This window comes from Castor canadensis, chromosome 2 (assembly GCF_047511655.1).
Source record: "Castor canadensis chromosome 2, mCasCan1.hap1v2, whole genome shotgun sequence".
NCBI classification, from domain to species: Eukaryota; Metazoa; Chordata; class Mammalia; order Rodentia; family Castoridae; genus Castor; species Castor canadensis.
This window is the reverse complement of record NC_133387.1, coordinates 158,530,578-158,546,274: the sequence shown is the minus strand read 5'-3', so window position 1 is coordinate 158,546,274 and position 15,697 is coordinate 158,530,578. Positions and strand designations below refer to the sequence as shown.

Sequence of the window (15,697 nt, the reverse complement as noted above, 5' to 3'; positions counted from 1 at the left end):
CAGCCTCAGATAGACATTCACAGAACTGTCTCCAGACACTGTTTTTTTTTTCTTTTTTTCTCTCCCTTTGATGAGACAATGACAGAACTAGAATTGGAAGCTGAAGGATTCAAATTCTATTTGAACTTGGGAATTTTGTTCTGTTTTTGTTTTTTGGTTTTTTGTTTGTCTTTTCTGTTTGTCTGTTTGTTTTGTTTTTTGTTTTTTTTCCCCTTTGTGAGACAATGACTGAACTACTTCTGAGACACTATCTCCAGGATTGGAGGCTGAAGAACTAACACCAAAATTATTAAGACTGAAACATTATTGCATTTGAACTCGGGGATTTTTTTTTTTAATCCTCTCTCTGTCTCTCTAATGCCTGTTTAGCTTACCATTGATTAATACACTATCTCTCCCTGTTTATTTCTTTGGCACTATTTTTTTTGTTATTGTTTGTTTGTTTTTTCAATTGTTTGTTTTTCTCTTTTTCTTTACCTTCTTTACTTTCTCTCTCCTCTCACCCTTCCATTCTAGATATCACCATTGTTATTATTACAAGCTAGATGATACTGAATTACACACAGTATAGGGACAGTAACAATAGCAAGGGCAATGACGGGAAGACAGAAAAAAGAGGGAAAACAGTTTCTCCCCAGTAATAAATTAGTACAGGAACCAGAGGGAAATGAAGAAAACAGATACTCAGTTCCAGACTCCAACAAAACGAAGATAAACTATGCCAAAGAACCCAATGAAGCCCACATGAACACTCTGAAAGAAGAAATCCTGCAAGTAATCAATGAGAATTTTATAGAGATGATACTGGATAGGGTCAACCAAAATGTACAGGAGACACTCAAGAAATTCCAAGAGAACAAAAATAGAGAATTTGAGAAAGCACACGAACAAATAAAAGAAACTATAGTAGCACTGTATAAACACCAAAGTAAAACAAAGAACAAGATAAATAAAGAGATAAATGAACTCAGTACGAAAATAGACAATATTAAAGAGGAAGCGACTCAGGATATGGAAAACCTCAGAAAAAAGAACAAAACAGAAATGAAAAACAAAATGGAGGCCAATCCAGCAGAATAGAACAAGCAGAAGACAGAATCTCAGAACTCAAAGATGAAATGGTAATTAAAGGAAAAACCAAAGAACTATTAATTAAACAACTCAAGACGTGTGAAAACAAAATGCAAGAACTTACTGACTCCATTAAAAGGTCAAACCTGAGAATCATGGGCATTGAAGAAGAAGAAGAGGTGCAAGCAAAGGGAATGCTTAATATATTCAACAAAATAATTACAGAAAATTTCCCAAATCTAGAGAAATCTATGCCCATATAGATGCAAGAGGCCTCCAGAACACCACAACACCAGATCAAAATAGAACCACCCCAAGGCATATTATCATTAAAACAACAAGTATAGAGACTCAGGAAAGAATATTGAAGGCTGTAAGAGAGAAAAAACAAGTAACATACAAAGGTAAACCCATCAAAATCACAGCAGACTTCTCAACAGAAACATTAAAAGCAAGAAGAGCTTGGGGTGAGGTCTTCCAGGCACTGAATGAAAATAACTTCAACGTTAGAATACTCTACCCAGCAAAACTATCATTTAAAATAGATGGAGCAATAAAAGTCTTCCATGATAAGCAGAAACTAAAACAATATGTGACCACAATGACACCACTACAAAAGATTCTTCAAGAGATTCTGCACACAGAAAGTGAAACCCAACATAACCATGAAAGGACAGGCAGCACCAAACTACAGGAAAAGAAAAAGCAAGAAAGTAGAGAGTAACCTCAATTTAGCTACACACAATCAAACCCTCAAATAACTAAGACAACTAAATGACAGGAATCACCACATACCTATCAGTACTAACACTTAATGTTAATGGACTTAATTCACCCATCAAAAGGCACCGTTTGACGAAATGGATTAAAAAGGAAAATCCAAAAATTTGTTGCTTACAGGAGACCCATCTCACTGACAGAAATAAGCATAGGCTTAGGATGAAAAGCTGGAAGAAGATTTACCAAGCCAATGGCCCCCAAAAACAGGCAGGAATAGCAATACTTATCTCTGACAAAGTAGACTTCAAACCTACATTGATCAAACGAGATAAAGAAGGACAGTCCATACTAACAAAAGGGGGAATAGGCCAAAAGGAAATAATAATTATCAACCTATATGGACCCAATGTCAACACACCCAATTTCATCAAACATATCCTGAGGGACCTAAAAGTATATATTAACTCCAACATAGTGGTCGTGGGAGACTTTAACACCCCATTATCGTCAATAGAGAGGTCATCCAAACAAAAAAATCAATAAAGAAATCCAAGATCTAAAATATACCATAGATCAAATGGACCTAGTTGATGTCTACAGAACATCTCATCCAACTTCTACACAATATGCATTCTTCTCAGCAGCCCACAGAACCTTCTCCAAAATAGATCATATCCTAGGGCACAAAGCAAGTCTCAGCAAATATAAGAAAATAGAAATTATACCGTGCATACTATCTGATCACAATGCAGTAAAAGTAGAAATCAACAACAAAAATAAAGACAAAAAACATGTAAACAGCCGGAAACTGAATAATTCATTGCTTAATGAACAATGGGTCACTGATGAAATAAAAGAGGAAATTAAAAAGTTCCTGGAAGTCAATGAAAATGAAAACACAACCTACCGGAACCTGTGGGACACAGAAAAGGCAGTCCTGAGAGGAAAGTTTATAGCCATGAGTGCATATATTAAAAAGACTGAAAGATCTCAAATCAATGACCTAATGCTACACCTCAAACTTCTAGAAAAACAAGAACAAGCAAATCCCAAAACAAGTAGGAGAGAAATAATAAAAATAAGAGCTGAAATCAATGAGATAGAAACCAAAAAAAAATACACAGAATTAATGAAACAAAAAGTTGGTTCTTTGAAAAAGTAAACAAGATTGATAGACCCCTGGCAAACCTGACAAAATTAGGAGAGAAAAAAACCCAAATTAGTAAAATCAGGAATGCAAAAGGGGAAATAACAACAAAAACCATGGAAGTCCAAGAAATCATCAGACACTACTTTGAGAACCTATATTCCAATAAATTCGAAAATCTTAAAGAAATGGATAGATTTCTAGATACTTATGATCATCCAAAACTGAACCAAGAGGATATTAATCACCTGAAAGATCTATAACACAAAATGAAATTGAAGCAGTAACCAAGAGTCTCCTCCTTAAAAAGAAAAGTCCAGGACCTGATGGATTCTCTGCTGAATTCAATCAGACCTTTAAAAAAGAACTAATACCAACCCTTCTTAAACTGTCCCACAGATAGAAAGGGAAGGAAAACTGCCAAACACATTTCATGAAGCCAGTATTACACTTATCCCAAAACCAGGCAAAGACACCTCCAAAAAGGAGAACTATAGGCTAATCTCCTTAATGAACATTGATGCAAAAATCCTCAATAAAATAATGGCAAACCAAATTTAACAACACATCAAAAAGATCATTTACCACGACCAAGTAGGCTTCATCCCAGGGATGCAGGGGTGGTTCAACATACAAAAATCAATAAACGTAATAAACCACATTAGCAGAAGCAAAGACAAAAAACACTTGATCATCTCAATAGATGCAGAAAAAGCCTTTGATAAGATCCAACACCATTTCATGATAAAAGCTCTAAGAAAACTAGGAATAGAAGGAAAGTACCTAGACATTATAAAAGCTATATATGACAAACCTACAGCCAGCATTATACTTAACAGAGAAAAACTGAAACCATTCCCTCTAAAATCAGGAACAAAACAAGGATGCCCACTATCTCCACTCCTATTCAACATAGTACTGGAATTCCTAGCCAAAGCAATTAGGCAAGAAGAAGGAATAAAAGGAATACAAATAGGTAAAGAAACTGTCAAAATATCCCTATTTGCAGATAACATGATCCTATACCTTAAAGACCCAAAAAACTCTACTCAGAAGCTCCTAGACACCATCAATAGCTACAGCAAGGTAGCAGGATATAAAATCAACATAGAAAAATCATTAGCATTTCTATACACTAATAATGAACAAACTGAAAAAGAATATATGGAAACAATTCCATTTACAATAGCCTCAAAAAAAATCAAATACCTAGGTGTAAACAAAGGATGTGAACGACCTCTACAAGGAAAATTATAAACTTCTGAAGAAAGAGATTGAGGAAGACTATAGAAAGTGGAGAGATGTCCCATGCTCATGGATTGGTAGAATCAACATAGTAAAAATGTCTATACTCCCAAAAGTAATCTACATGTCTAATGTAATTCCCATCAAAATCCCAATGACATTCATCAAAGAGATTGAAAAATCTACCATTAAATTTATATGGAAACACAAGAGGCCACAAATAGCCAAAGCAATACTCAGTAAAAAGAACAACGCTGGAGGTATCACGATATCTGACTTCAAACTATATTACAAAGCAATAACAATAAAAACAGCATGGTACTGGCACAAAAACAGACATGAAGACCAGTGGAACAGAATAGAGGACCCAGATATGAAGCCACACAACTATAACCAACTTGTCTTTCACAAAGGGGCTAAAAATATACGATGGAGAAAAGACAGCCTCTTCAACAAAACTGCTGGAAAAACTGGTTAGCAGTCTGCAAAAAACTGAAACTAGATCCGTGTATATCACCCTATACCAAGATTAACTCAAAATGGATCAAGGATCTTAATATCAGACCACAAACTCTAAAGTTGATACAGGAAAGAGTAGGAAATACTCTGGAGTTAGTAGGTATAGGTAAGAACTTTCTCAATGAAACCCCAGCAGCTCAGCAACTAAGAGATAGCATAGATAAAGGGGACCTCATAAAACTAAAAAGCTTCTGCTCAACAAAAGATTTGGTCTCTAAACTGAAGAGAATACCCACAGAATGGGAGAAAATATTTGCCAGCTACACATCAGACAAAGGACTGATAACCAGAATATATAGGGAACTCAAAAAACTAAATTCTCCCAAAATTGATGAACCAATAAAGAAATGGGCAAGTGAACTAAACAGAACTTTCTCAATAGAAGAAATTCAAATGGCCAAAAATTCAAAATGCTCACCATCTCTAGCAATAAAGGAAATGCAAATTAAAACCACACTAAGATTCTACCTCACCCCTGTTAGAATAGCCATCATTAGCAACACCACCAACAACAGGTGTTGGCGAGGATACGGGGAGAAAGGAACCCTCTTACACTGTTGGTGGGAATGTAGACTAGTACAACTCTGGAAAAAAATTTGGAGGCTGCTTAAAAAGCTAGACATTGATCTACCATTTGATCCAGCAATAGCACTCTTGGGGATATACCCAAAAGACTGTGACACAGGTTACTCCAGAGGCACCTGCACACCCATGTTATTGCAGCACTATTCACAATAGCCAAGTTATGGAAATAGCCAAGATGTCCCACCACTGATGAATGGATTAAGAAAATGTGGTATCTATACACAATGGAATTTTATGCAGCCATGAAGAAGAACGAAATGTTATCATTCACTGGTAAATGGATGGAATTGGAGAACATCATTCTGAGTGAGGTTAGCCTGGCCCAAAAGACCGAAAATCGTATGTTCTCCCTCATATGTGGACATTAGATCAAGGGCAAACACAACAAGGGGATTGAACTTTGAGCACATGATAAAAGCGAGAGCACACAAGGGAGGGGTGAGGATAGGTAAGACACCTAAAAAACTAGCTAGCATTTGTTGCCCTTAACACAGAGAAACTAAAGCAGATACCTTAAAGCAACTGAGGCCAATAGGAGAAGGGGACCAGGAACTAGAGAAAAGGTGAGATCAAAAAGAATTAACCTAGAAGGTAACACCCATGCACAGGAAATCAATGTGAGTCAATGACCTGTATAGCTATCCTTATCTCAACCAGCAAAAACCCTTGTTCCTTCCTATTATTGCTTATACTCTCTCTTCAACAAAATTAGACATAAGGGCAAAATAGTTTGTGCTTGGAAGTGAGGGGGGTGGGGGGGGAAGACAGGTGGTGGGGTGGTTCAGGTAGGGGGTGGGGGCAGGGGGGAGAAATGACCCAAACATTGTATGTACATATGAATATAAAAATGATTTATTCCTTTAATTAAAGGAATTAATTTAATTAATTAATTAATTAATCTTTTTTGAGGTATTAGGATTTGAACTCAGGGCCTTCACCTTGAGTCACTCCACCAGCCCTTTTAGTGAAGGGTTTTTTGAGATAGGGTCTTGCAAACTGTTTGCCCAGGCTGGCTTCAAACCATGATCCTCCTGGTCTCTGCCTCCTGAGTAGCTAGGATTACAGGCGTGAGCCACCAGTAGCCAGCTCCTTTAATGTTTTTAAAGTTTAATTTTGTTACAAGATTTAGATTAGTATTTGAATATAGCGATAGGTGTCATGTTCCTAGATGAAAACTTACATAGTAAAGCCATTTTAATTAACTCTAAATTAACCTATGGTATTATAATGGCTAATTTCTTTTGATCGTACTAGGGATTGAGTCCAGGGCCTCTTGTATGCTGATCTAAATTTTAAGGATCAGGAGCATGGCTTAAGTGGTAGAGCACTTGTGTGGCAAGCTCAAAGCTCTGAGTTCAAATCCCAGTACCACCAAAATAAATAAATAACACAAATATAATGCAAAGGAAATTCAAACTTAGCTTCCATAAGCATGTTCAAGAAATCACTATTTATTGTAGCAAAATTGGAAAAAACTTAAATGTCCAACAGTTGGGGGACTGCTAAGAAAAGGGTATGTGGTCTTGGGACCACAGCTGTCATTAATCAAGAGTAATAGGAGGACTGATGTCTTCCTGGGCTGCAGAGAGGCATGGACTGGAGTCAGGACTCTGGTGTCTTGATGGGGAAAACAGAAAACATAACCTCCCCCAAATCGCTCTCAGCCTGTATTCTTTTAGTGGGAGGTGCTACGAAGCTTGTGGGAGGAACCCGGGAAACAAAGAAAGCCATTGCTCTCCTAGAGACTGGGGGTCAAGGACGTGTTTTTCCTGCATTCCAATGAACTGTACTGCATTGTTTATATAATCATTATATTTGTTTGTTTATTTCTGCCAACATGGGGATTTGAACTCAGGGCTTCGAGCTTGCTAGGCAGGTGCTCTACACTCGAACCATGCCTCCAGCCCTGTTTGCTCTGGTTATTTTGGAGATAGGGTCTCACTTTGCCCAGGTCAGCCTGGACTGCAATCCTCCAATTTTATGCTCCCTGCTGTCACTAGCATGACAGGCATGCCTGCGACACCCAGCTTTTCTCCATTGCGATGGGGTCTCTCAAATGGTTTTTCCTGGGCTAGTCTGGGACTGTGATCCTCCCTATCTCAGCCTTCTACAGAACTGGGATGGCAGGCATGCACCCCCATGTCTAGCTACTAGTTGAGATGCAGTCTCATGAGCTATTTCCCAAGCTGCCTTAAACTGTGATCCTCTCAATCTCTGCCTCCCTAGTGGCTTGGATTATAAGCATGAGCCACCAGTGCCTGGTTTACTTATAATAAATGACCCCTTTCTAATTAAACAATGGATGTTTCCTCATTTACATAACAGGAAGAATAATCATTCATACAGATACAAAAGCAGAGGCCCAGGGGGCTCAAAGCAGCTTGCCCCAGGTTATTTTGTTGTAAAGGATAGTGCCAGGGTTCAAACTAGGTTGTCTGACAACCAAGTCTGTGTCTGGTTTTGTTTGTTTGTTTGTTTTGAGACAGTCTCACTATGTAGCCCAAGTTGGCCTCCAACTCATAATCGTCCTGCCTCAGCCTCTGGAGTGCTGGGGATTACAAGTGTGAACCACCATGCACAACCAAAGTCTATGCCTTACCCACAGGATTACACTGTCTCTGTGTGTGACCAAATGTACCTTAACCAGAAAAAAATGAACTAAGAGGCCAGGTCAGTTATAGAAAAGATTAATATGAGGAGATCAGTCAGCCAGGAGAAAACGCTGGGTGGTTTTGGTCCTGTTCAAGCCAGAACACACTATTTGACACCTACTTGCAGGTGCCCTGGTCTCAACTCCACCCAACCCCAAAGGCCAGAAGTGTCCATTTCTCCCTGCTGTGCCTCATCAGTGCAGTCATGGCAGTCTGCCATAGGGGGCCCCTCAATCCAGGCCCCCACACTTACATGATCAGCCACGTTGGTGCAGCCTCCCGCGTGGACAAGGGCCCGGGATACGTCCTCAGAGCCACCAAGGGCCGTGTAGTGGAGGCAGCTTCGCTTTTTCTAGAAGGAAACAGGCATCAGTGTGATGTCACAAGGACCCCTCATACTGGCGGTGACATGGCACTTTGGGATTCATATCCATCTGAGTCTAACAAGCCCCTGGCACAATGATGTGCCCAGGCCTGGTGACTATGAAAAGAGCCCACTATGGTCCCAGCCTTTTCCTCATCTCATGTTATAGACTCTGACACACAGACCAAAACCTGCCAAACTCCTTGGCTGGCAAAGACACACAGATGGTAGACGTTCAAGAGATAGTTTCATGAGGACCATTGAGAATGGCCAGAACCACAGGGCATGGTCCACCTGGCACGTGATTTCAGCTGCAGCTGCTGTCCGCATGTCTGGACAGGAGCCTACAGGCTGGAGTGGAGGGCTTGACTTCGGGTGAGACTAAGTGCTCTCCTCAGTCAGCCCACTCTGGGCCTGTGATCATTTTTCATGGGCCTCACAGCAGGCAGACCCCACTTGAGTGACCAGCTGTCCCAGTGTGCCAGATGAAGGGACCTTGGAACCAAACCAGACAGTATGGGGAAACTGGGATGAGTGGGTCACCCTGCCAAAGTCCCAAGTGAGCCAGTGCACCTGGCTCCTTTCCACCTTTCAGTAAGAAGTATGGTCACTTTGGGTTTGACCCTCCTCAGAGACCCTGCTGGAAGACTCTCTGAGGGGTAGAAGTGTCGAATGGAAGTGGCCTCTATCAGAAACCTCAGGGCTGGGCTTGACCACAAGGACCAGGACAGTGAGCAGCTCCAACCACACAAGGTCCACCCAGCTGGAGTGACCTCTCCAACCTCCAGATTCCTAGCTCTGTTACTGTGAGAGAGGTCACCATGTCCTTTTGTTCCCAAGACCTTACTGTGCTGGGCACAGGGAAAGGACCTTGCTCACCAAAGAGTGATACCATACCAATGCTGAGTGTCCTGGGGCAGCTCCTGCCCTAGTGACCCTGCTGGGGAAGTTGTTCTCATATTTGTGCAAATTACATATTTTGTGACTTATTGGTGCTATGGGTTGAACACAGTTTGTCCCCTCTGAAATTGACTGCCATGAGGTGGGGGGGGGGCTTTGAGAGGTGTTAGTGGTTGAGAGAGATGTTTCTAGTGGGACTGGATTATTTATCACCAAAGCGTTGTCATAAAGCGAGACCACCCCTCGTGTTTTTCCTGTTTCCTGTGGGCTCTCTCACCGCTCCACTTTTCTGCCAAAAGATAAAGCAGCACAGGGGCAGGGAAGGTGTGGCTCAGTGATAAGGTGCTTGCCTGGCATGTGTGAGACCATGGGTTCAATCCCCAGTACTGGAAGGAGAAGAAGGGGGTCGGGGGAGGAGGAACAGAAGGAGGAGGGGAAGGAGGTGGAGGAGGAAGGAGAGGCATGAGGCCCTTGTCTGTTCTTGTCACCATGTCAGGGAACATGTCCACTAGTGGGTGAAAGCCTTGCAGTCAGGGGAACAGGATTTTGAGACTCACAGCTTTGCTTCTTACAAGAGTGTGAGAAAAAGCCTCTCTAAGCTTCATCTGTAAAATAGGTGCATTTTTCTGAGGCCATAGCTAAAAGGAGGCTTTGTGAATTATCAAGTGTCCAACACTAAGATGACTCCTGTTATGTCCCGAGCTCTGTGCTAGGTATTTAATCCTCAGCAATGTAAAAAGGTAAGCAGATATCATCCTATTTTATAGTTGGGAAAAAGGGCTCAGAGAAGGTAAGTAACTTGTCCCAGGTCACAGAGCTCAGCAGGGGAGGGAGGCCAGGCTACCTGGGTGAGGGCATTCACGTTGCTGCCAGCTCTGAGGAGGAGCTGCACACAGTCGGCGTGGGTCCCTTCTGCAGCCGCATGCAGGGCGGTGAGGCCTTCCTGCAACACATGGGGACAGAGGTGAGGATGTGGGGATGCTGAGTCAGACCCTGAGGGGAGAGCTTGCCCTTGGGCCATGGCTGTGGATCCTTGAGCTGTCCGCTGCCTGCTGACAAGGCTGGGGCTTGGGATGCACCTGCACCTGGCATTCTCGCTGTGGGGAGTGCACATGACACGCTGGCCCCACTCCATGTCTCTGCTCCCCGCCCTTCAAGCCCTCTCGGCCCCTCATTCAGTCCCTCCTTCTCCAGGGAGCCATCCCTGGCCATCTGGGCTGGTGCCTTCTCCTTCTGTGGCACATACATCTTGTGCATGACATCCTGGGAACCTGTCCTGCTTCGCACCCACTCAGCCTGGGTTCTGGGCTACTGCCTGTCTTTTCCTGGTTGGTGACAGTGTGAGGACATTTCCTTAGCCAACTGGCTTCAGGCCTCTACCAGGTGAAAATCAGATAGCACCAAGGGCCAGGGGTTCCTCGAAGGCAGGAAGTGAGAGAGAGCGACACATCTCCTTGTTTTCCAGGTGGTGACTCACTGCATTCTTCTCCTCCAGGTCCAATCCGATGTCCACAAGTCGCTGCAGCACAGCCACGTGGCCCCGGCCGGCAGCCAGGTGAAGGGCTGTGTTCCCCTCCTGCGGGAGAAGGGTGCCTGAGGGGCTGGCAGACACAGGGCCCCAGAATTACATGGCCTCACAGGACTGTGCTAGGGCTGCCCCTCATTCACAGACACAGCAGCTGAAGCCCAGGGAGTAGAAGGGACAGGTTCAAAGTCATGGAGAAAATCTGTGACAAGCTAGGCCAATGCCACCCTGTCCCCAAGAACTGTACCAAACACTACAACTCGGGCACTCATAAGATTGAAGCCCTAGTCTCCTTCCTTACACTTCAAAGCAGCACGTTACTTAAAGACTAAAACAGTAAGTATAAGACCCTGAGTTCAATCTTGAGTACAAAAAATAGACAAATAAATAATGACAAAATAAAACAAACCTTATTTTCCATATGCCCATCTAAAGCCAGTCCCTACTCAGCTTCCCCAGATCTGTACCCTCACACTGTCAAGGACTGGACTCCGGTAACACCCTGGGCTCAGCTGGCTCCAGCAGCTGTGTGGCTCAGCCTCCAGCCTCCTTCAAGCCTCTGCTGGAGACATCAGCTTCTTCTCTCAGAGTGGTATGGCCACCTGACCATGCTCTTTGCACCTGCAGTTCCCCAGGTCTGTCTTCCTGACCCCCTGTCCTGCTGTGCATTCCTTTTTCTGTATCCCACAGCACTGGTCACCTTTCGACACACTTGTCACTGATGTGCACAGAACTTGTCCTCCATTGTCTGACTCTGTGCTAGAACATAAGCGCCACGAGGACAGCAAGGTCTGTCTGTTTTGTTCTTGGAAGTTTTCCCCAGTACCTAGAATAAGGCCTGGGCACATGGCAAACACTCGGTAGATAATTGTTCAATGAGTCAGTAATGTGAGAGGGGCTGTTGAGGACAGCGTAGAGAGCTTGGGAAGTCTAAAGGCGACAGTGACTGAGCCCAGAGAGGTGGCTCCATTGGGCCGGGTAACGGGCACAATGTCTTTGTATTAGAAGTGGACCCTCCAAAGCTGAGTACTGTGGTGTGTGCCTGTGGTGCCAGCACTTGGGAAGCTGAGGCAGGAGGATTTTTTTAAACCCGGGAGTTTGACATAGCAAGACACTCAAAAGGGAGGGGAAGAGGGAGAGCAAAGTGGAAGAGAAGGAGGAGGAGAAGGAGGAAGAGGAGGAAGAAGAGAAGGAGAATTCCCTTTGAGGTCAGCCTGCTAGGGGTGGCATTTACAGGGGTCTTACTGCAGAGAGCACATGGAGGGATAAAGGAGCCCCATAAAAGGGAAGGGAGCTGGAAGTGGCTGGGCAAAGAAAAGGTACAACCCTAAAAAGAAACACAATGGAGGACCAGAGCAAGGATTCTGAGGAACCCACAAACCATCAGAAGGGAGGCCCAGTTTTGGTGGCTCACATGTCCAAACAGCCCCTGGCACTTAGCTGAACTGGGGGAGGGGAGAAGCTCCTAGCTCAAGCACTCCCCTCCCTCCTGGCCCATCTCAATGCCTCCCAACAGCCACATTTAGCACAGATGCCAACAGCCCACTATAGAGGAAACGCACACCACAGCCAGAGCAGGGCTTAAAATATTGAAAAACAGGACCTGGGCCTATGGCTCAGTGGTAGAAGCCCTGGGTTTGATCCTAACCATCAAAAAAAGTTAAAAACATATCCTCCAAACGAAAAATTCACACATATAAGGCAGATATAGCTATGCTATGGAACTAAAGATGAAATGTTTAAATTTCCTTTTTGATCATTGTGATATTGTATTAATAAATTTTAAATCCCTCTCTATAGCTCCTCCCCTCCCTGCTGCAGACAGGTGCACAGTGGCTTAGGTGGTGCTGCAGGACACATTGTGTAGAGAGACAGAAGGATGCAGGTGACAGGTGAGGGGTTAGTATGCACCCTAGTTAACAAGGGTGGATAGCTGCCAGGCTTTCTTCATCCATCTGGGTTATAAATACTCATGTCATTCCCTTTGAAACTGCAGATGTCAACAAGAACTGCCTATCAGAGACAGGGCAGGGGTCTCAGAGGCAGGAGGACTGGGCAGATGGTGGCCTTGGCCTAGGGCCGAATGCCCTCTTCCCTCTACCTGGGGGACATCCAGCATCTTCACCTCTGTGAGGCCTCATCAACAACACATGGCCACTCCAAGTGGAATTAAGAACTCTCTCTCTTGGCTCTCTAGAACTCCCTAACATTTCAGCAGGTATGGTACGACCTGTGTTGTCCTTGGCTCTGACCGTCTATCCTTGGCAGGCCACTGGGTCCTAGCAGCAGTCAGACCTTCAATGGCCCAAACCTTGAAAAGCTGATTGTGCTACACCCCAAATGAATTTCAACACTTCTAATCTGAAAATACAGAACTTAACAGGGTCATGCAATTCTAGAAGTTGCTTCTTGTAATTCCTGATTGCGGACTTCCAGATGTGTTCATCACAGCTGGGGGTTTCTCCTCTGCTCTCCTGAGGCCCAGAGATCTGATCATATTTGCCTCCTGGGCAAGTCTGTCCTGTCCTTTCTCCTCTCTGCATTCCCAGTTCTATGGCCAAGGTCTGTGACAGAGCAGACCTGCTCAGCCCATGTTTCCAGAATGAAGGAAATAGGACTTCAGTCTCAAGATCAAACTTAGCCTTTTTGTCCTCAAAGGATGAGTGTGAGCTAGCTGATCCAGTGCATTCCCCAAGGGGGTCAAGTGTTCTGGAGGCAGCCTAGACAGAGGGAGGAGCACACAGGTTGCATCAGGATGCTGTGTCCAGGCCCTGCACCACCTTTCTCTTGTTATGTGGCCTTGGCAAAGGCCTCCCCTTTGGGCCTCAAGTTTCATGGCTCTATAAGTAAGAAGGTGGCACTGGCCCTAATGAAGGCCTTCCAGCACTAAGATCGTGGGGTGCATTTTTCTGCGAGCGCTCTGTTACAACCCCATAAACACAGCTCCTTCTCTCCTGGTCACTCGTCTTAAGAAGAATACCCTTGTATTAATCAGGAGATTAATAAGAGGCTCCTCCCTCTGTGGAAAGCATTGTTTAGAATTTGCCACAACGTTTGTCCCGTGATTTGCTACAGCCCACTGCATCATTTACAGGGTGACCCCTTGATTCCCCCTTCCTCCCCCGTTCTCACGTTGGTGAGATCTGCAGAAAAGCACTCTGCTGCCCAGTCATGGCAGAGCACAGATCACGAAGACAAATATCCTCAGGTGTGTACTGTCACCCTAACTCTTCTCCGTATTTCAGCTACACAGCACAGTGGAACCCTGCTCAACCCACTCTAGGCAGCACCCCAACCAATCAGATTTGTCATTTTGGTTTACCACATCAGGTCACTGCTTTCTTTTATTTTTTAGGTTCTGGGGTTTGAACTCAGGGCCTTAATCTTGCTACTGCTTGAGCCACAACCCCAGTTCAGATCGTAGCTTTTTTTCTAGGATTGTGGTGTGAATTTCCTTGAATAAGAAACTGTACCTCGGATGTCTCTGAATCCCAACCCATAGCATAGGAATGATCCGCTAAAGTGCCTGCTGGATGCCCATCTGACTCTGGTCTTTTGGTTACATGCTCCTTCAGCACAGCTGGAGTCAGACTCAGGCACAGATGAGGTGCCAGTGCCAGGAAGGTGGCAGGTCGTTCTGCTAGGTAAGGAGCCCAGAGTGTCTCACAGTCACAGTACCTTGTCTTTGACACTGTGGTCACAGCCAGAGCCCACGAGGAAGTCCAGAGCATCCAGCTGCCCGTGCTCAGCAGCCCTGTGAAACGCAGTCCTTCCCAGCTGGCCGGGAGGAAAGGGACAGTGAGACTCCTCACCCTGACTGTCAGTGGGCTTCCTGCCCTGGCCTCTGCTTCCCACCACTCTGGTTTGCAGCGGCCTCTCCTGCCCAGGCTGTTCTACCACCCTTCACCCCACACACTTTCCCAAAAACAGCCTCCTGGGGAGGAGGTCCCCTCTCCCACTGCCATCCTTTGGTGGCTCCCTGGTTGCTAAGGCCTGATTGCTAAGGCTCCCTGATTGCTAAAATGGCCACAAGGACCCCCAGTCCCTTCTGGCCTTCCCTCCCAAGAGTTCGATCCATTGAACTCACACACTAGGGTGCTTTCCTGCCTCTGAAGCTCCAGTGGTGCTTTCTGCCCTTTCCCAACCTTACTCCAACTCCAGTGCCTTCACCAAATGCCAACTCTTTTGGGAAGCAGGAAGCAGTGCTCCCTTCTCTAAGCCATCTAGTCTGTGATCAGGGCCACTCTGAGGCAAATGGCCATGGTCTGCTTGTATCCAACCATCTGTGCCCTGACATCCTCCACTCTAGTAGGCACAGTCTGTCCACAGATCAAAAGATGCCTACCAGGATCGTAGTAAGGCAGTGAGCAGGAAGGGTCCCAGGAATCCCAGCCAATGGGAGGGGCCGGCAGCTTTGTGGTGGGGCTCACCTTGTCTTTATGGCCCAAGGCTACATCCTCCAGGTTCTCCATTATGAACACCAGCACAGGCACATGACCTTTCTGGGCTGCGCAGTGCAATAAAGCCAGGCCGTCCTGGAAATAAGTCCAGAGAGAGTTCTGTGGTCTGTGAAGGGAGGCCTCTCTCATACACTGCCTGTCTCCCAGAACACAGCTCCCCATGGAAAAACAAGGCTGTAAATGACCAGTGGGGCTGGGGATGGCTGACTGGGGCAGCCGGGAGTGAAGATGCCAGAGGTCAAAACCCAGCTCCACACTCATCAACACTGCAGTCTTGGTGTGAGCCTGTGTTTGTATACAGGCCAAGTCAGGATAATAATCCCTGACCACCTCAGTGGAGGTTAGAGGACTGATGGCATCACCTACAGAGAAACATTTTATAAACTGAGAAATGATTCAAAAATGTAAGATGAGAGCTGGGCACCAGTGGCTCACACCTATATTCCTAGTTACTTGGGAGGCTGAGATCAGGAGGATCATGGTTTGAGGCCAGCTCAGGCAAATAGTTCC

At 44.8% G+C, this 15,697-nt stretch overlaps 1 protein-coding gene across 6 annotated transcripts in view; it reads right to left on the bottom strand.

Moving 5' to 3' along the window:
* Positions 1-15,697, bottom strand: part of Ankdd1a (ankyrin repeat and death domain containing 1A) — a 43,253-nt gene that overhangs the window by 15,119 nt on the left and 12,437 nt on the right. For all 6 annotated transcript variants that reach the window (XM_074066216.1, XM_074066211.1, XM_074066212.1 and 3 more), the window contains 5 exons: positions 15,158-15,262; positions 14,406-14,504; positions 10,680-10,778; positions 10,047-10,145; positions 8,192-8,290 (listed from right to left, as the gene is read on the bottom strand). In XM_074066216.1, the coding sequence (XP_073922317.1) occupies positions 8,192-8,290; positions 10,047-10,145; positions 10,680-10,778; positions 14,406-14,504; positions 15,158-15,262 (501 nt within the window). The remainder of the gene's footprint in view (positions 1-8,191; positions 8,291-10,046; positions 10,146-10,679; positions 10,779-14,405; positions 14,505-15,157; positions 15,263-15,697) is intronic.